General features: G+C 42.1%; 1 protein-coding gene across 4 annotated transcripts in view; it reads left to right on the top strand.

Annotated features, from left to right (window-relative positions):
- Positions 1 to 25654, top strand: part of SUFU (SUFU negative regulator of hedgehog signaling) — a 139776-nt gene that overhangs the window by 87140 nt on the left and 26982 nt on the right. For 2 of the 4 annotated variants that reach the window (XR_005211839.1, XM_037804347.1), the window contains exons 4-8: positions 18075 to 18217; positions 19027 to 19112; positions 19367 to 19439; positions 22249 to 22405; positions 24252 to 24363. Coding sequence is in view for 3 of the 4 variants with exons in the window: in XM_037804347.1 (XP_037660275.1) it covers positions 18075 to 18217; positions 19027 to 19112; positions 19367 to 19439; positions 22249 to 22405; positions 24252 to 24363 (571 nt within the window). In the remaining variant the exon portion in view is untranslated. The remainder of the gene's footprint in view (positions 1 to 18074; positions 18218 to 19026; positions 19113 to 19366; positions 19440 to 22248; positions 22406 to 24251; positions 24364 to 25654) is intronic. The other 2 variants (XM_037804348.1, XM_037804349.1) reach the window with 1 other exon arrangement.

Below are 25654 nucleotides of genomic sequence, written 5' to 3'. Positions count from 1 at the left end.
AGGGGAGAAGGGGAATGGAATGTTTTGGATATTCTTTTTAATTTTAATTTTAATTTTATTTTTTGCAGTAATGAAAATGTTCAGATTGATTTTGGTGATGAATGCACAACTATATGATGATACTATAAACAATTGAGTGTACACTTTGGAGGACTGTATGTTATGTGAATATATCTCAATAAAATTGCATTAAAAGCAAACAAAAAAACAATAGAGGGAATCAGCAGAACCAAAAGTTTGTTGTTCAAAAAGATCAGTAAACTCTACAAACTCTTTTAGATAGACCAACAAGAAAAAAAGAGGATGCAAATAACTTAAATCAGAAATGAAAGGGGGCTGAAGGAAAAAAGAGAGAGAGCACAAATGAATAAATCAGAAATGAAAAGGGGGACATTACTACCAATCCCAATGAAATAAAAAGGATTATAAGAGAATTCTATGAACAACTGTATGTGAACAAATTAGATAACTTAGATGAAATGGACAAATTCCTAGAAACACACAAACTACCTACACTGACTCAAGAAGAAATAGAAGATCCCAACAAACCAGTAACTAGTAAAGAGATTAAATCAGTGATCAAAAACCTCCAGTAGAGAAAAAACCAGGACCAGATGGCTTCAAAGGGGAATTCTACCAAACATTTCAAGAAGAATTAACACCAATCCTGCTCAAACTACCAAAAAATTGAAGAGGAGGGAACATTCCCTAATTCATTCTATGAGGCCAACATCACCCTCATACCAAAGCCAGATGAGGATGCCACAAGAAAAGAAAATTATAGAAGAATATATTTTATGAATATAGATTTTATGAAAAATCCTCAACAAAATACTAGCAAACCAAATCCAAAAGCACATTAAAAGAATTAAATACCACGTTCACGTGGGATTTATCCCAGGTGTGCAAGGGTGGTTCAACATAAGAATATCAATTAATGTAATATTCCACATTAACAGAATGAAGGAGAAAAACCACATGATCATCCCAATTGATGCAGAAAAGGCATTCAACAAAATCCAGCACCTTCTTGATAAAAACACGTAGAAAAATAGGAATTGAAGGAAACTTCCCCAACATGATAAAGGGCATATATGAAAAATCCACAGCTAATATCATACTTAATGGTGAAAGATTGAAAGCTTTCCCTCTAAGGTTAGGAACAGACAAGGATGCCCACTGTCACGACTGTTACTCAACATTGAACTGGAAGTTCTAACTAGAATAATTAGGCAAGCAGAAGAAATGAAAGGCATCCACACTGGAAAGAAAGAAGTGAAACTCTCCGTATTTGCAGATGACATGATCCTATATACAGAAAACCCTGAAAAATCCAGAACAAAGCTCCTAGAGCTAACAAATGAATTCAGCAAAGTAGCAGGGTACAAGATCAACATGCAAAAATCAGTAGTGTTTCTATATGCTACCAATGAAAAATTGGAAGAAAAAGTCAAGAAAAAAATCCCATTTACATTTGCACACAGAAAACTACAAAATATTGCTAAGAGAAAGCAAAGAAGACCTAAATAAATGGAAGGACATTCCATGTTCATGGATTGGAAGACTAAATATTGTTAAGATGTCACTTCTACGCAAAGTGATCTACAGATTCAATGCAATCCCAATCAAAATTCCAGCCATCTTTGCAGAAATAGAAAAACCAGTCTTCAAATTCACAGAGAAGAGGAAGGGGCCCTGAGTAGCCAAATCCATCTTGAAAAAGAATGAAGTTGGATGATTCATACGTCCCAGTCTTAAAATTTATTTCAAAACAGCACAGTACTGGCACAAGAACAGACATATAGACCAGTGGAATTGAATTGAGAGCTCAGAAACGAACCCTCACATTTATGGCCAACTGGTTTTTGACAAGGGGGCAAAGACCACTTAATTGGGAAAGATTAGTCTCTTCAGCAAATGGTGCTGGGAAAACTGGATCTCCATTTGCAAAAGATAAGAGCCAGAACTATTAAACTCCTAGAAGAAAACATAGGGAAGCATCTTCAGGACCTTGTGTTAGGCAACAGTTTCTTAGACTTCACACCCAAAGTACAAACAACAAAAGAAAAAAATAGATAAAACGGAACTCATCAAGATTAAAAACTTTTATGCCTCAAAGGACTTTATCACGAAAGAAAAATGACACCTCAAATAGGAGAAAATATTTGGAAACCACGTATTTGTTAAGGGTTAAATGTTCAGTAGACATAAAGAAATCCTTCAACTCAATAACAGAAAGACAAACAGCCCAATTTAAAAATGGATAAAAGACTTGAATAGACATTTCTCCAAAGAAGATATACAGATTGCCAAAAGGCACATGAAAAGATCCTCAACATCACTAGCTATTAGGGACTTGCAAATCAAAACCATGAGTACCGTTTCATATCCACTAGGATGGGCTATTAAAAAAATGAGAAGTACCTGCTGTTGGAGAGGATGAGAAGAAATAGGAGCACTCATTCATTCTTGGTAGGAATGTAAAATGGTGCAGCTGCTATGGAAAACAATTTGGTGATTCCTCAGAAAGTTAAGTATTGAAAGCAGGGACTTGAACAGACATTTGCACACCAATGTTTGTAGCAAAATTATTCATAATTGCCAAAAGATGGAAGCGACCTGTGTCCACCAACAGAAGAATGGATAAACAAAATGTGATATATCCATGCAATGGAATATTATTCAGCTATAAAAAGGAATGACATTTTAATACACGAGGCAACATGGATGAACCTTGAAGAATTAAACCAGACACAAAAGGACAAATATTGTATGCTTCTACTGATATGAAATAATTAGAAAGCAAATTCATACAGTAAGAAACTAGAATAGAGGTTACCAGGGGCTGGGGTGGAGGTAGGGAACGGGGAGTTAATGCTTAACTGATAGTTTCTGTTGGGGGTGATAGAAAAGTTTTGGTAGTAGATGGTGATGATGGTAACACAAAATTGTGAATGTGATTAACTCCACCGAATTATATATTTGAATGTGGTTAAAAGGTGATTTTTTGGTTGCATACATGCTACTAGAATAAAAATTAAAAATAAAAAAAAAATAGGGCTGTACAACACTTACATTGAACCCTACTGTCAACTATGGACTATAGTTAATGGTACAATTAAAATAATATACTTTGATAATAATATACTGTAACAAAGGTATCACACTAATTCAACGTATGAAGGGGGTAGATGGGAAACTATTTTCTGCAGGATTTTCCTGTAAGTCTACAACTTTTCTAATAAAAAAATTATTAAAAAATAAATTTAAAAGCTTAAACTAAAATTTTTTTAATTAAAAAAAAAAAAAGCAAAACAGCCTTAGTACTGATCTTTCCCAGCAAAGAGAGGGTCTGCTGCCTTTCCTTTGGTAGGTGCTCTTAGGTAGAGGTGGATGGAGTCTGCCTGGAGGAGGCACTGAGTCTTAGGCAGCGCCCTCTGTGCAATGACCTGGGTGATCCTCCCCCCTCAGTGAGGTAGCATCTCTTGAGTGTAAGGCCTACAGAAATGTAATCTGCAGGAGTGACTTCAGGCTGTTCTATACTCCAGGACCTCCTGGAACTTTGTAGGTCTCTGTTTCTGGAAATATAGCAAGAAACTAATAGGCTGAACACATACATCCCCACTCTCCTTCCTCCGGCTTGGCTTAGAGCAAGGAGAAAGCCTTTGGGTTATCAAGTTAGGACAGACCTGAGTAAGGGATCAAGTGGAGGCAGTGAGCAGGCTGGGATGGGTAGAGACCAGCAGGACTGTGAACTTTACCTCTACCACTGCTTCAACCAGAAGGGTTGGTTCATTCAGAAAAACCATAAGCTTATCTCCTTTCCCTGTGTTTTGCCCCCATAGTTATATTTCAGCTCAGTGGGCCTTCAGTTGACTTTAAGGGTCTCTCTTCCGATCTCAGAGGAAGCCTTCTCTGGGCTCAGTTCCATTGAGAGCCCACATGGCTGAAGCAGCAGCTTGTGCCTTCCCTGGGAGGAATGCAGAGTAAGACTGTTGCCAGATTCTCCCCATGTGTGTTGGCATCATCCTCAGACTTCCCAGAGACAGGAGGGTGGGCTAACTGATCCTTCCCCGCTCACTGCCTGTGCTGCTCAGGCAGGTCTGGTGCATCTGGTGTTTTGGAGAAGAACTACTAAGTCCCCCTAAGAACCAGCTCTGTGTCTTCTTGTAGGATTATTAACTGGTTCTCAAAATGATTTGTGAACACCAAGAAGGCAAGACTGATGGAGACTTTCTTAAGAGACCGTGATGGCTGTGCCATTATTCACAAGTTTGACCTCAAAGTTAACAGACCTAAGTCTGCCAGTCTGCTGTGGGCCACCTCCCATTTTCTTGCCCTCTCTGAAACACCTCTTGCAGATCAGCCACATGTTTCTCACCTGCACAGTTCAGCTGGGTTTGCTGTCCTTGCCCTCTTCCCCTGAAAACTTGTAATCACCTCAGCAAGTCAAAAAGGCACCTGGAAGTCAAAGGGGCCCTGGATATTTGACTTCAGAGCTCCAGGCTTTAAGAAACCCACTTTCCTGGGCTCTGAAAAGGAACATGAGACCATTCTCCATGGACCAAATGTATTAATTCTGACTGCCGGAGTGGGGGCGGGGCATTGCTTTCTGAGCTATTGTTTAAAACCTCCCTTCAACTGTACTTTTGCTCAGAATGGAGACAGTCATTCTCCAGGGTTGGGATGAATTAAATTCCTGAAGAAAGTATTTGTTTCTCAGGGTTTCAAAGGCAGCACTAATTATTTTGCAAACAATAGCTGTTTTCTTTTGTAACCCATTTCCCTGAATTTATTATATCCGGGACAATCTGACTTCAATCCACCACAAGGAAAGGTGGATTTTGGGAGGTGGGGGTGGGTTGACGGCCAATTGGAGGGGCCATTTAGAATCTACACACCCGTACAGCCCTTCTCCCTAGCTTTTACGTTATTTCCAGGGAGTTTTTTGCTAATAGGAAACTGGGACATAGAGTAATGAAAACTTTCTCTCAAGTAAGCAAGGTCAGAACTGTAATAGCATTTTTTTGGACTGTTTTGCCACCATAAGGTGGTATTTCCCCTCTGGTGAATTTACCAAACAGGCAGCATGAAGGACTTGGGTAGCTGAAAGAAGTTTCTCATGGCACTTGAGAGCAAAGCTCAGAGGTGGGAAGGGAAGTGACCATGCAAGCCTTACCTGGAATGGTCTCCTTCAGACATGCAGGGTGCCCCTCACGTGTCTGTTTTGGGTGGGAGTCCCAGGGATTTTTGCCTTAATTTCTTGATAAGGCTACTACAGGGAGCCGGAGTGGAGAAGGAAGAGAGTATGCTCAGAGCAGCAGGGAGGAGAACGTCTCTTACCCAGGGACTGAGCCTCTGAGCCTCCGGCCAAGCTTTATTAGCATTTGAAAACCCCTCTGAAGGGGCCGAGGGCTTCGTGGGGACAGCCCTGGAGCCTGAGTGCTGAGACCCAAGGTGGCTGCACACAGAATGGGGCTGAGCATCCAGGGCGGAAAGACCAGACCTGATTCAAGAATGAGCCCTTTGTGGCTTTGTCCCAGGCTTGAAAACTGTGACCAAGGCTCTTTCTTTGATAAGAAAGACTGTTTCTTGGCCACAGCAGAGCTAATAAGTCCAGTGCCCCAACCAGGCAGGACTGGGGAAGACCCTGTCCCTCGCTGGAAGGTTCTGATAGCTTCATGCTCTCTTAACCTTCTGTGGGGAGTTACACTTTCTCCTCTCCCTCCCTCTTTAATTCAGTAGTGCTTTTTGTCAAGTCTGGATCGTGGTGCCCAGGATGGAGTGTGTTGGTCCTAGAACAGCAAGTTAATCTGATTCTCTTTTCTCACCTGACAGTCTCCCTCTCCCAGTTGCCTGTGAAGCCCTTTCCCAAATTAGACGTGTCTGAGTGCTCTTTAGTTATTCTTATTTCATTTAAGCAGTTTGTGTTTGCACAATATTATTTTTAAACCAATGCCTGATTTATAGAAGGTCACGCCTCCCAACTTTTCCAGCCTTTTCCTTTTCTAGCCTAAGTCCTTGTCAGGTTTGGGGTACTATGTGTGTATTCTACAGACCAGACATCTGATAGGCTTGAGGTGCTCTGGGGACTCGCTAGTGGTCTCTTAAACCAGGAGCTATGGTGCCATCTACTGGGCACTTGCTGTTAGCGACAGGCTGTGTGGCCAGCCTGATTCGTCTTGGACCTCAGTGAAGCATTTCTGTACAGAAATAATAACGTGCAGCAATGGAAAGTGCACTGAATTAGGATCACTCTTGCCTGCTCACAGATGAAGCAACTGAGGCTTAGAAAGTGTGGGTAAGTTGCTCAGAGTCATGACTAGTACAGGCAGAAACAAATTGTAATCAGGTCTTCCGGATTCCAAAACTGGCCTTCCTCTTCACTCTTGACAGGGTTTTGCCAAAGCCAGCAGGAGATTTTAGGTTGTAACTGGACCAGGCGTTCAATAACATGAACTTGGATCCTACTGATTTTGTCTATTTGATGTGACTCTTTAAACCTTTCTCAGCTTTTTAACCCTTGTTCATTTCAGTTGTAACAATGTTGGGTAGGCAACAGTATCAGCTAGAAATTAGTAACATTTTGTTTTCATTATTTTAAAGTTATCAAAGTATCTTCCACTTTTGGTAAGCAACACTGTTTTTCCATTTATTTTCCTTATATAGTGTAATGACAGGAAATTTCCTTTTAAAAGTAAGTTTATTTAGGTAAAAAATGTGAGTCAATTTTAGGGGAAAAAATAAGAGCGAATAGTGGTACAGATGGTATGCAGAGACGGGGAAAATCTTGATGCATGTTATGGATGACTCAAGTTCAGAAAAGTGTTACACTGTGCCTGCCCATCTTCATTGCCTTGCCCTCTGACCTAGGGCAGTCTCGAGGATCTTTTCCTCATTTGTAGAAAATGAAAATGTTTGAGTAAGTGATTCATTCAGGTCATATAGACCAGGCATATAGAATGCTGTGATGTCCAGATTTTGTGAGCCAGGTTTCTCCCAGGCTTCACCCAGCTGCTTAGCCTGAGGAGATGGTACTAAGTAGTGTGTCTGTGTGTTTGTGTGTGTGTGTGTGTGTATCAGCTTATTGAGATATAATTCATATCTCATGCAATTCACCTGTTTAAAATTTACAATTAATGATTTTCGTGATACTAAGACTTGTGGAACCCTTACCACAATGAACCTATAATATTTCCGTGACACCTAAAAAGAAATCCCATACTGGTCACTCCCCATTCCCCTTCAACCTTCTCTGCTTTAGGCAACCACTAATCTACTTTGTCTCCTTAGATTTGCCTATTCTAGACATTTCATATAAATGGAATCATATTGTCTTTTGTGACTGGCCTCTTTCATTTAGTAGGTTTTCAAGATTCATCTGTGTTGTAGCCTATATCAGTATTTCATTGCTTTTTATTGCCAAATAATATTCCATTGTTTGGATATCCCATGCTTTGTTTAGCCATTCATCTGTTGTTGGACATTTGGGTTGTTTTTACCTTTTGGCTATTAAGAATAATGTTGCTATGAACATTCGTGTACAACTCTGTGTGTGGTCATATGTTTTCATTTTCTCTGGGTATATACCAAAGAGTAGAATTGCTGAGTCATATGGTAACTCCATGTTTAGAATTTTGAGGAACTGCCAAACTGTTTTCCAAAGTGGGTGCTCCATTTTACAATCCCACCATATCCTTACCAACACTTGTCTTTTTGATTTTAGACATCCTAGTGGCTGTGAAGTGATATCTCATCATGGTTTTGATTTGCATTTCCCTAATGAATAATCATGTTGAGCATCTTTTCATGTGCTTATTGTCCATTTGTATATCTTCTTTGGAGAAATGTCTATTCAAGTCCTTTGGCCATTTTTAAATTGCATTTTTGTCTTTTTTTGAATTGTAAGAGTTCTTTATGTATTCTGAATACAATATATTTTACATATTCTGGATGCTTAATGAAATATGTGATTTGCAAATATTTTCTCCCATTTTGTGGCTTGTCTTCACTTTCTTAATGATGCTGTTTGCATATAAGATTTAAAAATTTTGGTAAAGTCTACTTTGTTTTGTCACTTGTGCTTTTAGTATCAGATCTAAGAAACCATTGCATAATCCAAGGTTATGAAGATTTGCTCGTCTGTTTTCTTCTACGTGTTTTAGCTATTATGGTTAGGTCTATGATCCACATTGAGTTAATTTTTGTATATGGTATAAAGAAGGTGTCCAGCTTCACATTTTTTTTTTTTGCATTTGGATATTAAGTTGTTCTAGCACCATTTGCTGAAAAGACTGTTCTTTCCCCCACGGAATTGTCTTGGCACTCTTGCCAAAAATCAATTGAGGCTATCCATATCCAAAAGAATGAAAGAGGACCCCTCCCTCACACCCTACACAAAAATTAACTCAAAATGGACCAAAGATCTCAATGTAAAAGAAAGTACCATAAAACTCCTAGAAGATAATGTAGGAAAACATCTTCAAGACCTTGTATTAGGCAGACACTTCCTAGACTTTACACCCAAAGCACAAGCAACAGAAGAAAAAAATAGATAAATGGGAACTCTTCAAGCTTAGAAGTTTCTGTACCTCAAAGGAATTTCTCAAAAAGGTAAAGAGGCAGCCAACTCAATGGGAAAAAATTTTTGGAAACCATGTATCTGACAAAAGACTGATATCTTGCATATATAAAGAAATCCTACAACTCAATGACGATAGTACAGACAGCCCAATTATAAAATGGGCAAAAGATATGAAAAGACAGTTCTCTGAAGAGGAAATACAAATGGCCAAGAAACACATGAAAAAATGTTCAGCTTCACTGGCTGTTAGAGAAATGCAAATTAAGACCACAATGAGATACCATCTCACACCAATTAGAATGGCTGCCATTAAACGAACAGGAAACTACAAATGCTGGAGGGGATGTGGAAAAATTGGAACTCTTATTCATTGTTGGTGGGACTGTATAATGGTTCAGCCACTCTGGAAGACAGTCTGGCAGTTCCTTAGAAAACTAGATATAGAGATACCCTTTGATCCAGTGATTGCACTTCTCAGTATATACCCAGAAGATCAGAAAGCAGTGACACGAACAGATATCTGCACGCCAATGTTCATAGCAGCATTGTTCACAATTGCCAAGAGATGGAAACAACCCAAATGTCCTTCAACAGATGAGTGGATAAATAAAATGTGGTATATACACACGATGGAATACTACACGGCAGTAAGAAGGAACGATGTCGTGAAACATATGACAACATGGATGAACCTTGAAGATATAATGCTGAGCAAAATAAGCCAGGCACAAAAAGAGAAATATTATATGCTACCACTAATGTGAACTTTGAAAAATGTAAAACAAATGATTTATAATGTAGAATGTAGGGGAACTAGCAATAGAGAGCAATTAAGGAAGGGGGAACAATAATTCAGGAAGAACAGATTAGCTATTGTGGGTAAATTTAACGTTCTGGGAATGCCCAGGAATGACTATGGTCTGTTAATTTCTGATGGTTATAGTAGGAACAAGTTCACAGAAATGTTGCTACATTAGGTTACTTTCTTGGGGTAGAGTAGGAACATGTTGGAAGTAAAGTGGTTATCTTAGGTTAGTTGTCTTTTTCTTACTCCCTTGTTATGGTCTCTTTGAAATGTTCTTTTATTGTATTTTTTTAATTTTTTTATTTTTCATACAGTTGATTTAGGAAAAAAAAAGTTTAAAAAAAAACAAGGAAAAAATATGCAGAGCTCCCTTGAGGAGCTGCTGGAGAATGCAGGGGTATTGGCCTGCCCTGCCTTGATGGTTGCTAACATGCCCACAGACATAGGGGACTGGTGGTTTGATGGATTGAGCCCTCTACCACGGGATTTGCCCTTGAGAAGACTGTTGCTGCAAAGGAGAGGCTAGGCCTCCCTATAATTGTGCCTAAGAGCCTCCTCCCGAATGCCTGTTTGTTGCTCAGATGTGGCCCTCTTTCTCTAGCTAAGCCAACTTGAAAGGTGAAATCACTGCCCTCCCCGCTACGTGGGATCAGACACCCAGGGGAGTGAATCTCCCTGGCAACGTGGAATATAACTCCCGAGGAGGAATGTAGACCTGGCATCGTGGGATGGAGAACATCTTCTTGACCAAAAGGGGGATGTGAAAGGAAATGAAATAAGCTTCAGTGGCAGAGAGATTCCAAAAGGAGCCGAAAGGTCACTCTGGTGGGCACTCTTACGCACAATATAGACAACCCTTTTTAGATTCTAATGAATTGGGGTAGCTGGTGGTGGATACCTGAAACTATCAAACTACAACCCAGAACCCATGAACCTTGAAGACAATTGTATAAAAATGTGGCTTATGAGGGGGGACAGTGGGATTGGGGGGGCATGGGGATCACACTCCCTTGTCTAGTTTGTGCATGGATGAGTGGAAAGGTGGGGGAAGGAAACAGACAAACAGACAGACAAGGGCGCCCAGTGTTCTTTTTTACTTTAGTTGCTCTTTTTCACTTTAATTATTATTCTGGTTATTTTTGTGTGTGTGGTAATGAGGGTGTCGGGGATTGATTTTGGTGATGAATGTACAACTATGTAATGGTACTGTGAACAATCGAATGTACAATTTGTTTTGTATGACTGCGTGGTATGTGAATACATCTCAATAAAATGAATATTAAAAAATGTAAAAAAAAAATCAATTGAACATAGATGTGAGGTCTTATTTCTGAACTCTCAATTCTGTCCCACCGATCTGTTTGTCTGTTCTTTGGCCAGCACCACACTAGCTTGATTAATGTTGCTTTGAAGCAAGTTTTGAATTGGAAGGTATGAATCCTTGAATTTTGTTATTTTGTTAAGGTTGTTTTGGCTATTCTGGGTCCCTTACATTTCCATATGAATTTTAAGATGAACTTGTCAATTTCTTCAAAAAAGGCAGTCAGGATTTTGACGCATTTTGCATTGAATCTTTAGACCAGTTGAGGGAACATTGCCGTTTAACAATATTAAGTCTTCCAATCCATGAATGTGTGATGTCATTCTATTTATTTAGGGCTTCTTTAATTACTTTCAACAGTGTTTTGCAGTTTTCAGAGTATGTGCTCTGATTTCATTAAATTTATTCCTAAATATTGTTTTCTTTTTGACGCTATTGTAAACGGAATTTTCTTAGTTTCATTTTTGGATTGTTCATTACTAAATGTATAGAAATACAATTGATTTCTGTATATTGCCATCATATCCTGCAACATTGCTGAACTTGTCTATTCTAATAGTTTTTTTTTCCTTCTTCATAATTTATTTATTTATTTTAATTGTGCTAAAATATACATAAAAATCATTTTAACCATTTTAAGTGAACAGTTCTTTGACATTAAGCTACAATACCATGCAACTTTCACCACCATCTATTTCCAGACTATTTTCATCATCCCAAACCAAAATTCATATTCATTTAGCAATAACTCCCTGTTCCCCTTCCCCCCATTCCTTGGAACCACTATTCTGCTTTCTATGTTTATGAATTTGCTCATTTCATATAACAGAAATAATACATTTGTTCTCTTGCATCTGGCTTATTTCACTCAACATGATGTCTTCAAGGTTCAGCCATGTTGTAGCATGTAGCAGCACTTTACTTTTTCTTATGGCCAAATATTCCATTGTATGGATATATTGCATTTTGTTTACCCATTCATCTGTTAATGGACACTTACTTGGGTTGCTTCTACCTTTAGGATGTTGCAAATAATGCTGCGATGAACATGGTGTACAAATATCTGTCCGAGTCCTTGCTTTCAATTCTTTTGGGTATATTCCTGGAAGTGGAATTGCTGGGTATATGGTCAATTTATAATAGCCTTTGTATCTTGTAATTTTTTTTGACTTAAAGTTTATTTTGTCTGACAATAACATAGCCACTCTGGCTCTCTTTTGATTACTGTTTGCGTGGAATGTCTTTTTCCACCCTTTTACTTTCAGCCTTTTTATGTCTTTGTACCTAAAGTGAATCTCTTATAGACAGTTTATAGGTGGATCACGTTTTTTAAATCCAATCTACCAATCTCTGCCTTTTAATATGTTAATTTAATCCTTTGACATTAAGGTAATAACAGAAAAGAAAGGATTTACTTTTATCATTTTGCTATTTGTTTTCTGTATGCCTTTTATCTTGTTTGTTCTTAAAATGTACTCCATTACTGCCTCTCTTTTTATATTTAATTGCTTTTTTGTGTTTTACCATTTTGATTCCTTTCTTCTTTCCTCTTCTTTATATTTTTTAGTTATTTTCTTAGTGTTTACTTTTGTAATTACAGTTAACATCTCAAACTACTAACAACCTAGTTCTACTGGCATGTAGCTAGAAGTTTCAGTAGTATACAAACTTTCTAATCCTATATATCTCTGGCCTCTCCCCTTTATATTGTTATTGCCTCATATTACATTTTTTATACATTGTATGCCCATTAACAAAGATTTTAGTTGTCATTTTACACGTTTGCCTGTTAAGTCGTATGGTGTGGGGAGAAGCAGTTACAAACCAAAAAGTAGGATAATACAAGATTTTATATTTACCTATTTAATTACCTTACCAATGTTCTTTATTTCTTCGTATAGCTTTGAGTTACTGTCTAGTGTCCTTTTCTTGCAGCCTGAATAACTCCCTTTAGCATTTCTTATAGAGCAGGTCTTCTAGTAGTGAACTCTTTCAGCTTTTGTTTATTTCTGAATGTCTTAATTTCTTCTTTACTTTTTCTTTTTTTAAAAATTTAATTTAATTTAATTTTGAAATAAATTCAAAGTTATAGGAACAGTTGCAAAAACAATACAAACCCCATACGCAGAACTCCAGCATACCCTGACCCCCCTCCCCCGATACCCCAATCCACCAACTTTAACATGCTGTCACACCGCTATTTCTTTCCCTCCCTCCCTCCCTCTCTCCCTATCTATCCATCATTTATTGCTCTGTCTTCTGAACATATGAGAGCTAGCTGCATACATCCTTGAACAAACACTATAATTCACATATACAATTCCCATGAACAAGAACATTCTTTTATGCACTCCCATTAAACACAGCTAAGAAGTACAAGACATTCAACATTGATACAAAGCTTACATTCTATATTTCCTTTTTTTTTTTTTTTTCTTATGTCTCAACTGTGTCCCTTTGAGCCTCCTGTCCTCCATCCTCAGATCCCATCCAGGGTCATCCTTGGCATTCAATTGTCATCTATTTAGACTGTCCTTTTTTTTTCCTCAATTGTGGAAACATATATACAGCCTAAGTCTTCCCATTCCACCCCCTCTCTAGCATTCCATTGTGGGATTAATCACATTTAGAATGTTGTAATGCTATCTCTTTCCCACCATCCATTACTAGAAATTTCCCTTCACCTCAAACAGCAACCCTACACTCATTTCTTAACTCCCCATTGCCCCTTCCCCCATTTCTCTTAACCCATACTCTACTTTTCATCTCTATGGTCATATTCTCTGATAATTTCTTTGGGTTTACTGTGAGGCTTAAAATTAACCTCTTAAATCCATAACAATCTTGTTTTTCTTTGATACCAACTTAACTTCAATAGGACACATAAACTATGTTCCTATACTCCTCCATTTCCCCACCTTTATATAGTTCTTGTCAAAAATTACATCTTTTTGTACACATAACTATGTTATGATACTGTGGACAGTGGATTGTATACCATGGATGATTGTATGGTGTGTGAATGTATTTCAATAAAACTGAATTTAATAAAAAAAAAGAGAGAGATACAAAAAAACAAAAACAGAACAAAACATAATGCTAAGAGAAAAAAGGATTAAGTTAAGAATGCAGCATGATCTCATCTATGTAAAAAGTAATAAAATGTCTTCTGTGGAAACATTTAAAACAAATTACATCTTTTACGTTGAGTTCAAAACCACTGATTTGTCATTAGAGTTTGTGTATTTTATATCATGTAGGAAGTAAATAGAGTTACAATTCAAAAATTATTGACTTCTATTTGTATTCCATTGTGGTCAGAGAATGTGCTTTGAATATATTCAAAAAAAATTTTTTTTTAATTTATTGAGGCTTGTTTTATGTCCCAGCTTACGGTCCCTTCTGGAGAAAGATCCGTGATCACTAGAGAAAAATGAGTGTCCTGGTGATTTGGGTTGTAAGGTTCTGTATATGTCTCTTAAAATTCTCTATATCTCTTTCTCCTTTCTTTGTTTCTCTGTTGGTAGGGCTCTCTTTAGTATCTGAAGTAGGGCAGGTCTTTTATTGGCAAAGTCTCTCAGCATTTGTTTGTCTGTGAAAAATTTAAGCTCTCCCTCAAATTTGAAGGAGAGTTTTGCTGGATTAAGTATTCTTGGTTGGAAATTTTTCTCTCTCAGAATTTTAAATATGTCATGCCACTGCCTTCTCGCCTCCATGGTGGCCGCTGAGTAGTCACAACTTAGTCTTATGTTGTTTCCTTTGTATGTGGTGAATTGCTTTTCTCTTGCTGCTTTCAGAACTTGCTCCTTCTCTTTAGTAGTTGAGAGTCTGATTAGAATATGTCTCGGAGTGGGTTTATTTGGATTTATTCTATTTGGAGTTCTCTGGGCATTTATGCTTTGTGTATTTATATTGTGTAGAAGGTTCAGTAAGTGTTTCCCAACAATTTCTTTGAATCTTCTTTATTTTTGAAAGATAATTTTACTGGATGTAGAATTCTTGGTTGACAGTTTTTTTCTTTAAGAACTTTCAATATGTCATCCCACTATCTTCTGGCCTCCTTGGTTTCTGATGAGAAATCTGCTGTTAATCTTATTAGAGATCCCTTGTATGTGACAAGTCATTTCTCTCTTGCTGCTTTCAAAATTCTCTCTTTGTCTTTGGAGTCAGACAATTTCACTACAATGTGTCTTGGTGTAAATCTCTTAGAATCTCTCCTGCTTGGAGTTCCTGGATGTGTATATTCATGTCTTTCATCAGATTTGGGAAGTTTTCAGCCATTGTTTCTTCAAAAACTTTTTCTGCCCCTTTCTCTCTCTCTTATACTTATGGAACTCCTGCAATATGTATGTTGGTGTGCTTGATGGTGTCCCACAGGTCTCTCAGGCTCTGTTCATTTTTCTTCATTATTTCTTTCCTTCTGCTCTTCAGATTGGATAATTCCAATTGTCTTGTCTTCAAGTTCACTGATCTTTCCTTCTGCCTCTTTAAGTATGCTGTTGAGACTGTCTAATGAATTTTTCATTTCAATTACTATACTTTGCACCTCCAAAATTTCTGTTTGGTTCATTTTTATAATTACCATCTCTTTATTTTATTCAGACAACATTTCCTTTAGTTCTTTGTATATGGAGTCCTTTAGCTCAATGAACATATTTAAGACAGTTGATATAAAGTCTTCAACTGATAGTTCCAATGCATGAGCTTCGTCAGGGATGGTTTCTAGCAAATTCTTTTTTGTCTGTGAATGGGCCATACTTTCCTGTTTCTTTGTGTGTTTTGCGATTTTTTTCCTTATAACTGGACATTCTGAGTATTATGTTGTTGTAACTCTGGAAATATAGTTCTCTGGGATTGCTAGGTTTTGTTTGTTTGTTTGTTTGTTTGTTTGTTTGTTTAGGGCTTAAGCCATCAATTTGTAGCTTTTCCAAACTGCTTTTGCTCCCAAAGAGGGAATGGAAAGAGAAATAAGAGGAAAAAAAAAATAGGTACTGCCTTTTTGAGACTCCTCTGCCACTTTTGCCTGGGTGGTGGTGGTGGTGGGGGGGTTGAAACAATATCCTCTTTCAGAGCTGGCACCCCAGTGATGTGAAGTAGCTGATCCAAAGCAGTGATCTGTGATTATACCACAACCCCTGATTTGGAAGACTGGGTCCTTATAGCCTACCCTGGCACCAGCAAACTGCACCAGGAGCCTCTGCTGCAATCTCCACTGATACCTGCCATGTAATTGGAAGAGAGGGGATGGTAGCCTCATTTCAAAGGGTGAAATTCACTGATATTTACCATAAATTATCAGCCTTTTTCTCCAGCTGTTCCCTGGATGCTGTGTAGTGTTCCACTAGACTCCTGAGTTCTGACATAGTTATGATGTTAGCTGTGGTTTTTCATAAATGCCCTTTACTGGATTGTGGAAGTTCCTGTCTATTCCTAGTTCATTGAGTGTTTTTATCATGAAAAGGTGTTGAGTTTTGTCACATGATTTTTCTGCATCTGTTGAGATGGTCATGTGGACTTTGACCATTATTCTGGTGGTATGGTATATTACATTGATTTTTATATGTTAAACCAACCTTGCTTTGCTGGGATAAATTCTACTTGGCCATGGTGTTTAACTTTTTTCTTGTGTTGCTGCGTTTGATTTGCTAGTGTTTTGTTGAGGATTTTTTGTGTCTTTATGCTTAAGGAATATTGGTCTTTGCTTTTCTTTTCTTGCAATATCTTTGTCTGGTTTTGGTATCAGGATAATACTGGCCTCAGAAAATGAGTTGTGAAGTGTTCCTTCCTTTTGTATTTTTGGAAGAATTTGTGAAGAATTGATATTAATTCTTCTCTAAATGTTTGACAAAATTCACTAGTGAAGCTATGTTGGCCTGGGCTTTTCTTTGTAGAGATTTAAAAATTACTAACTCAGTCTTTTTGTTGTGTTGTTTCTTTTTTGTAAGTCATACATGCTACTTGCAGATAAACACTTCTATGGAAGCAGAGGGAATCTGGGAAGAGTGGGTCTAGTGATTTGGTGATTTCTAGTTGGCTCTACCTAGAGCTTGCCTTTTTTTCTTCCCTTTATTATCCTGTGTCCCTTAGAGGAAGCATCTAGTCTCCCTTCCTCTTAAATGAATGCTTTTGAGTTTGAGGACCAATAAACTTGAGCCTATCTCTTGGATGGAAAAGATGGTTGTTTAACATAATGTTAAACAGAAGGGAGTTAGCATTCATATCAAGGCAAGTGAGAGCAGAAGCTTTCTTAGGAGCCTTTAGACTGTGTTTTTGTTTGTTTTTTGTTTTTTCTGCCTTGCCCTAAATATTGATAAAAAATGAAGGAGCTTCAACTGTTGAAGATTCCCAGATCATATGTGACAGACCACAATGAACTACCATACAGTCTTTTTAAAAATGATGTGCTGATATGAAATGATCCCCAGGTTTTATAACTAAGTAAAATGTGCAAAATAATGTGCTGCCATTTGTGTTAGGAAAAAAAAAAAAAATAGAAGAGAACCTATAGATGTACATAGGCTGGAAAATGCAGAGTACCTGTGGTACCCAAAACAAGAGTCAGGGGTGGTGGGACACTTAATACCACTTGGTTCTGTTTTTTCTTGTGATTATACTACCTTAAACAATTTTTTTTTCTAATAATGAGACTGTAAGAGGTGCAGTGGTGGAGCTATGAGGTGGCCATGTATGCACATGTTTCTCTTGGGCAGCCTGGGCCCAGTGTCTCTGTTCTCGTGGAACTAGCCACCCTCCCTGGCTGTACATCTCTGCCAAAGAGTGTGAGGTGCTATGCAGACCTCCATTTACTTGAAGCCTCCAGTGTTCCTCAAAAGTCTCTTAGTCTGTTTACCTGTGGGAAGCTGATGACAGATCTTCAAAGGCCCTCCAAGGTTGGTGTTCCTTCTGGAGCACCATTTCAGCAGCGTGGAAATTCTGGTCTGTACGTCCAAGGTGAAGGGCTTTCACTGCCTTCCACCTTCCCCGTGGACTTCTGGCCAGGTGGCCTCACTGTAAAGCACTTTATTCTTTCCTGGCCAACCTGATCGTGGCTGCCCTCCTCCTTGCATGAGTAAAGGCAGTCAGGGAAGTGAAGCCAATGATGGACATCTTTGGACTTCCCAGGCCAAATAGCATCCACACTAGCAGCCTGTCCTTTTCCCCTGGAGGTGAGCAGGAACATGTTTGAGTTTTTGGAAATAGCCACAATTTTTTTGTTCTCATCCAGAGAAAAGGCTTCCCTGCCTTAACAAGGGCTACCTTAGAATGCTGGGGAGCCACCCAGCCTGGGCATCTCAGATCCCAGGTTGGGTTCCAGGGTTGGATCCAGGGCCTTGAGCACTGAGGATCTCATGTTTCTCCCACAGAGAACACCTTCTGCAGTGGGGACCATGTGTCTTGGCACAGCCCTTTGGATAACAGTGAGTCAAGAATTCAGCACATGCTGCTGACAGAGGACCCACAGATGCAACCTGTGCAGACACCCTTTGGGGTGGTTACCTTCCTCCAGGTGAGGCAAGGTTGAATGTTGGCTTGATCCTGCCCTTTTGGAAAAGTCCCAGCAAAACAGCAGATTTGGGTAGGGGGAGTAAAGGAAGCAGGAGGTTTCCTTTGCTCTTCTCCCATTTCCTGTTCCCTCAGATGGTCTGATTTAACCTGCTGAAATGGGGGGAGAGGGAGGAGGCATTTGGGTGGGAGAGAATGGCTGTATGTGAAAGAGGGGTATCAACCACAAGCATGGGACCACCCAGCAGGAAGCCAACTTTGTGCTGAACTTGCCCTTTACCCAGATAGGGTGTGCATCCACCCCAGTTGCAGCTAAAGGCTTGCTTTTGTTCATGATGGGATCTGTATGAAGGTTCAGATGGTTCCCATGAGAGTTACACAAAGGCTTAGAATGTAAGGAAAGGAGCTTCTCTGCAGGCTGCTGGGGCCCTTTGTTCCTGGTTCTGAGCTTGAAGGCTCTCGAAATCTCTGTTTTTATTTCCCACAATGCTCGACTGGGCAGGAATGTCTCACTGGACTTCCCCCGCTTCCAGAGACATGGCCTGGAGACCCATCCTGGGACTCTGGCCTCAATTTTCTCCTCTACAGCTTAGGGCTAGACTTTGGGTCTGCAGCAGGGGCAAGTCAGCCTTCAGTGCCCTGAGTACCATCTCCTAGCCAGGCAGCCTCTCCCTCCCAAGAGAACCATCCTATCTTGGACACATCAGCCCCTAGGCACAGATCTGCCTGTGATCCCCCCACTTGAGGTGAACTTCTGGGAGGGTGGGAGGGGTAGCCGTTAAAGCATGATGGCACCTTGTCCCTGGGACTCAGATTGTTGGCGTCTGCACCGAGGAGCTGCACGCAGCCCAGCAGTGGAACGGGCAGGGCATCCTGGAGCTGCTACGGACGGTGCCTGTGTGAGTATACCCCTGCCCGACGTGGTGGGGCCTGGCTCCCTGGGCCTGGGGGTGGGAATCCTTCCCCTGACCACATTTGGGGCTCCCGTTTGCATTGCCATTTCAGGCACTGGTTTGTCACACCAGGGCTTCCTGAAAGTCCCCAACCACTAACTGTTCCCCTGTGTTTCTGGGCCTGGGGCAGCAAACTGGGCAGGCTAGCCCATTAGACATAGCCTCTCAGTTACCATCGTGTCACCTTTCCTTGTCCACAGCGCTGGTGGCCCCTGGCTGATAACTGACATGCGGAGGGGAGAGACCATATTTGAGATCGATCCAAACCTGCAAGTATGTCTTGAGTGAGGAAAACCTTTCTAGCACACTGTGCCCTAGGTCTCTTCCAAATAGCACTGGGTTTCATCCTGGGAAAACGGAGGAGCTTTATTTGTGAGTGAGTAGAAATATGGCATGATTTGCAACTTGTCCCCTGACTTTTGCAGAGTGTATAAGGGAGCAGAGATTTCAGGCCAGGAAAGCTTGTCTTAAACACATTTATTTTACATTTAAAAAAAATTAGTTTTATTGTATGTAAATTATACATCAGTAAACATGACTTAAAAAAAAATTAGATCACCAACAAAAGAAAGTCAGTTATAGCAGATATTGCTTGCCCAAATCTTCATTTCCTCATTTCCTCTGTCTTAAAAGAATATAGATTTTTTTTTCAGGGAGCCACCCCTCCCCCACCCTGTAGCACAGTAATTATAGGTGATATTGACCCCACCACCCAGCTCCAGGGGTGAGCACTGATTGGACTCATGATCCCATCCCCCTTTACACACATTTTCCATCTTGGGCAGGCAGACACCGAGCTCCTCACCTGGATTCCTTGATGTATATACAGGGAGTCTGTACCCACAGGCCTGTGCTCACTGTGGCCTGCCAGTCCAGAGTTTCGGGGTTATCTTTGGCTTCATAGACGAAGTATCCTTTTTTGCATGCAGATGAATTTTGAAAGCCATATAGCTCACAATTGGCTTTCTTTTGAATCAGGAGCAGCAGATAGTGAATAAAGTACCTGACACATGTCTGCCTTCTTCCCACCACCATTCCCATTCCCACCACCATCACCACCAATTGGAGGCCTTTGCCATCTCTCAACTGCCATGCTTCTTGAAAAACCTGTAGGCTGCAGGCAGCTGCCAGGGGTTGTGTATCCCTAGAGCAGAGGAGAGGTGGCAGACATGTAGCCAGCAGTCCCTGGGTTCTGTACTACAGATCTGTGAGTTCTGGGACAAAAATGCTACTCATTCACGGCTGATGCTCCTCTTTTTTCCTAGTACCTTTAACACTGAAGTTCTCAAATTGCTGCCAGGATCCTCTGTTATCTCTACCTTAAACTTGGTTTCCTTGTAGCTTCTGCTTATGTGAGAACCAGGAACCATGAAGACTATGTTTCCCTAAGCCTTTGTTTGCAGCCACACTGGGATCCAGCATGGGGCACTGTGTTGTTCGGCCCCTGTCGTAAGTGCCAAGTACTAAGAAAGAACCTGGTCATTTGAGCTAGTAGGATAAGCAGATCATCCTTTCTCTGTATGCCAAGAACAATTCTCCCTAGTCTTCATGCTCTCCCAAGACCAGCCAGCAGGACCCAGAGCACCTAGTGGTCTTTGAAACAAGGGGTGGACTGAGGAGAGAAAACCCAGCTTCCTTTCTTGATGGCTCTGTGTACCATGAATGAACTGCTCTGTATGCACTTGTGCCTTTCTGGGGCCTACTTATAATCAGTTCATTTTAGAACTGACTCGTGTTCCTTTGATCCGAACTCTCCCACTAACCACCTGTGTGTCTCATACAAATCTCTTAACGTCTCTGGGTTTTAACTCTTTCTTTCTACTTGTAAAGTTACATAGGCTGGCCTAATTGAGCCAAGAGGTATCCTCAGCTTTTTACTTAGGTGAGGGCCCTCAGGGCAGCAGTGGAAAGGGAAAAGTACAGGCTATATCCAGAGCAAACCAGGGCCCACACGCTGCCTACACAGAGCTGCTTCCCTGCAGCCAGCCTCTCAGACTCTCCCAGAATTCCCTGCTGCGCCCAGGCTGACGGTCGCGCTGGAAAGGAGGAGATTGTGATTGATGGGGAGGAGGCATCTGGGGCAGCGCCGCCTGCTGACTGGTCTCAAGAAATAAGGACTATACCCTGTACTTCTCCCAGGGAGGCTCCCTGGCCGACCAGCAGGCAAGTTTGGTGCCTCTGGATTGTCAGGCAGGGAAGTGCAGGCTCTTATTGGGGTGTTTCCTCACAAGAAACTTTCTTTGGCCCACATCTGTTTATAAGCAAGGTTGCTAGAGCCTTCCAGATGACCTTTAATCCAAAGCCCAGCATCACAAAACTATGTTTTACCAGAAAATCTCAGGGATGTTTTGGGTACAACTCTTCCTTGAGGCCATTTGGAGAGCCACGTTTAGACTTGGTAGCGCCAAGGCCTGCAGGAAGGCAGGGCCTCCCGTGGGGTCTGCAGGTGATCACTGCCCTCTGGGGCCCACTTCAGGCTGAGAAATGGAAAAGAAACTCCATCCCGAGTCCTTTGCCAAACAGGTTAGCCTATGTAGCTTGGGGAAGGCTGGCCCTGCTCTCTGGGAGCTCTGCTCTGCGTGACCCCACCCTCTGGCTGTTCGAGGAGGAAACTACAGGTGTGGAGTCAGGGAGAAGTTAGTGTGAGTCAGGGCCCTCCGATGAATGGCAGACTTCCACTCTGTCCTCTGTAGTAGTGATCTGGGAGGCAGGGGGCTCTTTCTGGAGGATCAGGGGAGGGAGAAAAGATTGTGCCTTCCCTGAGGGAAGAAGTTTCTGTCTCTCCCACATCAGCTCCATGGGCCACAGGTGTGAAGGCCATTGCACTGGGAAGTTGACAGGAGGAGAAGCTTCCCTGGGGATTTTCATTCTTCCTGGTTCCCCTGGAGTTGTCCAGTGACTGGCAGAGAGTGTCATGCATTGGTAACCAGGGCAGAACAAGGTCAGAGACCCCACTCTCCTGGCACCTGTCCTGTACTCAGCACCTAGAAGGGCTCAATAAATACTGGAAGGGTGAATGGCTGGGTGGGACCTTGGGTCACCAGTTCGCTGAAGAAACTCTGGCTCTTTGGTTCTTTTCAAGCAGGAGAGAGTGGACAAAGGCATTGAGACAGACGGTTCCAACCTGAGTGGTGTCAGTGCCAAGTGTGCCTGGGATGACCTGAGCCGGCCCCCTGAGGACGATGAGGACAGCCGGAGCATCTGCATTGGCACACAGCCCCGGAGGCTCTCTGGCAAAGGTGGGAGCCATCACCCAACCTTCCCTCTTCCCTTTCCGCAAGCCTGGTTTCCAGGCTCTTTAGGATAGGTCTCTAAAAAAAACAACCCAGTCAATAGTTTATTTCCTGGCCTGATTTAAACAGTAACTGAAATCTTCCGGCAGGGTGGGATTAAGGGAGCTTTCGTGGCCCACTTCTGGTGGTTTTTCCTGTGTGTATTCCAAATGCAGCACCAGCAGTGACCATTGTGTTTTAGACTTGTCCCTTGCAAACTGAGGTTATGGAGATGAGTGGAAGCCATAGAACAGTTACAGGAAAGGGCCTAGTCCACCCAAGTGCAAAAGAACAAGCATTGCCCACCCACGGAATTGACACAGGGCCCAGCTCTGGCCTGAAAGCTGTGCCAGATCCAAGGATCACTCTGGTCTCAGACCCTCCCAGGCCTTAAACAAGAGAGGCCTGAGTGTGAAGCCAGCTTGCACACTACCTCACCCCACCTCACCAGCCAGTCCTGCAGTTACAATGTAAAGGGCTGGGGGCAGGGCCCCCTGTGCCCTCTGCTTTCCTGATGGGGCCTTGGGGAAGGAGGCCATAGTTCTCCTGTTGGAAGCTCACCATGCTTGCTACAGTTTTGCTACAGAAACAGTTGTGGTTTTTAGCAAAGGGTGTCCCCTGTCTAACTCCAAGGAGTTACATGTAAATGTTTTTACCAATTATTTTTCTACTTCCTTTCTCTATTCCTCTATATTTTCTAATTTTTTTTTTTGAAGAATAAGATATTTACAGCCCTTAAAAAAATATCTACATATGTGCTAACACGGATGAAAGGTTTTCTCTTTCCAAAAGACAACTTAAACCTTTAGTGCAAATATTTCATCGCCTTCTTTCCTTCCTGTTTGTTCTAATGGTGTGCTGCGACCTCTGGAAGGTTCAGAGAGAGTCATTTTCTTATAAAAGGAGGGACTTTTAATCTTGTGTAAAATTTCAACCATTATTGACTATTTTTTTTTGTTATAAAAGTAATCCATGCCACTGTAACAAGTCAAACAGAAAAGTTAATAATCATCTCCTTTCCACTCTAAGCCCACCCTTTGAACAACCAATGTTAATTTGCTTGTGTGTGTGTGTGGTGGGCACGTGCGTGTGTGTGGTGGGCAATTTGCAGAGGTGGATCTTAGATGAAAATCTCTCTATATAGGACCGGATTAGTAAGTTTCACCACCAATGACCAGCAAAGCACCTTGTAAAGAAATAATTCCAACACAGGATTCCTCTCTTGCCTCCTGGACCTAGCCAGATCCATGGAGGGGCAGAGTTCCTGGGAAAGGGCCAAAGTGGGGAGATGATCTCAGCATCCCACTGATCCAAGCCTAAGGAGAAGGGTGGCCAGGCAAGACGCTAGTGAACCACCCGGAAACTATTGTAAGAGGCACCTCCCCATTCATGGCAGAGCCCTTCACTTCTTACCCTCACCCACTGCAGTGTGCAGAATTTCTTCATGGTGTTGGGCAGTGGCAAAGGCCTTATCAGTCAGTTACTGTCTGGACCTATTTTAAGGGTAAACCTAGGGACTGTGATATAGGAAGGGAAAGGACCACAGAGAAAAGCCCTGTCTTGGAGAGCTCTTCTGAAGTCTTCTATGAGAATGGCCGTCATCAGACCAGATGTTTCTTGAAAGAATGGTGCCCCCTCTGCCCTTCTCATGGTCTGCACTCGCTGGATCTCATGTCAGGATGCATAGAGCAGGCCTGGGACTGGCTGGCCTGGGGCTTTCCCCAGCATGTCTGCAGAGCCGGGTTTTCAGGGCAGTGGTGGGGGATGCTGGGAGCCCAAAGGGCCAGTAGGCAACCTAGTGGTGTCATTGCAGACACAGAGCAGATCCGAGAGACGCTGAGGAGAGGACTTGAGATCAACAGCAAACCTGTCCTTCCACCAATCAGTTCTCAACGGCAGAACGGCTTCACCCACGACCGGGCCCCGTAAGTTTCCCACCCACAGAGGGCCTTAGTATAGCTTCCTGACAGCAGTGGTCACGGATTCTGTGGCGGGGCTTGTCAACCCCAGGGCTGGGACAAGGGGGCAGTTTTGCCTTGAAGGGCCTGTCCCTGTGGCTTGCATGAGAGAGAACAGTGCCCATGGCCGGGGCCTAGCGTCTCTGGGCTTGAAGGTGGGCATGGTCTGGGACACACAAATCTGGGGGTTTATAAGAAAGGGCCTCAGAGGGGACCCAGCAGACTGGGAATATAAACATCAGTAAATATTTACATGGGCTGTGTGAACAGACGGGAGGCCAGGTTGGGGCACAATCTGACTTGGGGCCTCCCAGCCTTGTGGGAGCCCATTGTGCTGAGCACAGTTCCCCTCCTTATCTCGGCCTCGGCCAGAATTGCCCTTCCTTCCTTCCTGGAGCCTGGTCTCCGGCTGATAGCTGCAACCCCAGGGGCCTCCCTGTCTGGCCAGCCCCATATTGGTTGCCTGCTGCTGAGGCCCCTCTTCCTGCCTCCCTTCCCTGGGGCCCAGGGAAGGGAAGGGAAGTCCTTTGCAGACCTCTGCTGCCTGCCCAGAGGCCCCTGTAGCCCTTGGGAGAGACTGTGGCTATCCAGCCATTGGATTGTCTTCCTGTTGACCTCTTCTTCTCTGATAGGGGCATATGGTGGGCTGGACTAGAGCTGGGTGCCTCCCTCTGCCCTTAGTCCCAGGGAAGATCTAAGGAAGAGCTGCTGGCAGGGGATGTCTGGGAGCTGGCAGCCCAGAGCGGGAACCCTGTCTGCCAGGGAGGAAATTGTTGTGCCCTGGGCTAAAGGGGAGGCAAACTAATCCTGTAAGGCCAGGGTAATCTGTCCCTCCTCTAAGAAGTCTTTATTGCACATTTGCTGTGTGGCAAAGCCAGGACCCAGGGGGCCATCTGGGGTGCTGCAGGCCTTTCCTTTGGAGAAGCATGAGCTGAAACAATCAACTTTAATGGTGTGAGTCTGGCTGTAGATGCAGTTTGTTGGAAACGGCTTCTTTGGAGTCTAGCTCTAGTTGCTCATCCATGATCCCCAGAAGTGGTAATGATTCAGTGCACTACAGAAAAGAGAAATCAGCATGATCTGGAGTAGTTAGGAAGGGCTTCTTGGAGGAGGAAGAAAATGAACTGGATCTCGAAGGCACCCTAGAATTTGAACAAGCCAGGGAAGGAGCTGGAGGGGATAAAACAAAAGACCTGGCTAGGTAAAGTTAAAGCTGCAACCTGAGAACAGATTGTGAAATAGGGCTGCACAAGATAGC

Source organism: Choloepus didactylus, chromosome 15 (genome assembly GCF_015220235.1).
Source record: "Choloepus didactylus isolate mChoDid1 chromosome 15, mChoDid1.pri, whole genome shotgun sequence".
NCBI classification, from domain to species: Eukaryota; Metazoa; Chordata; class Mammalia; order Pilosa; family Megalonychidae; genus Choloepus; species Choloepus didactylus.
This window is presented reverse-complemented; position numbering and strand designations above follow the sequence as displayed.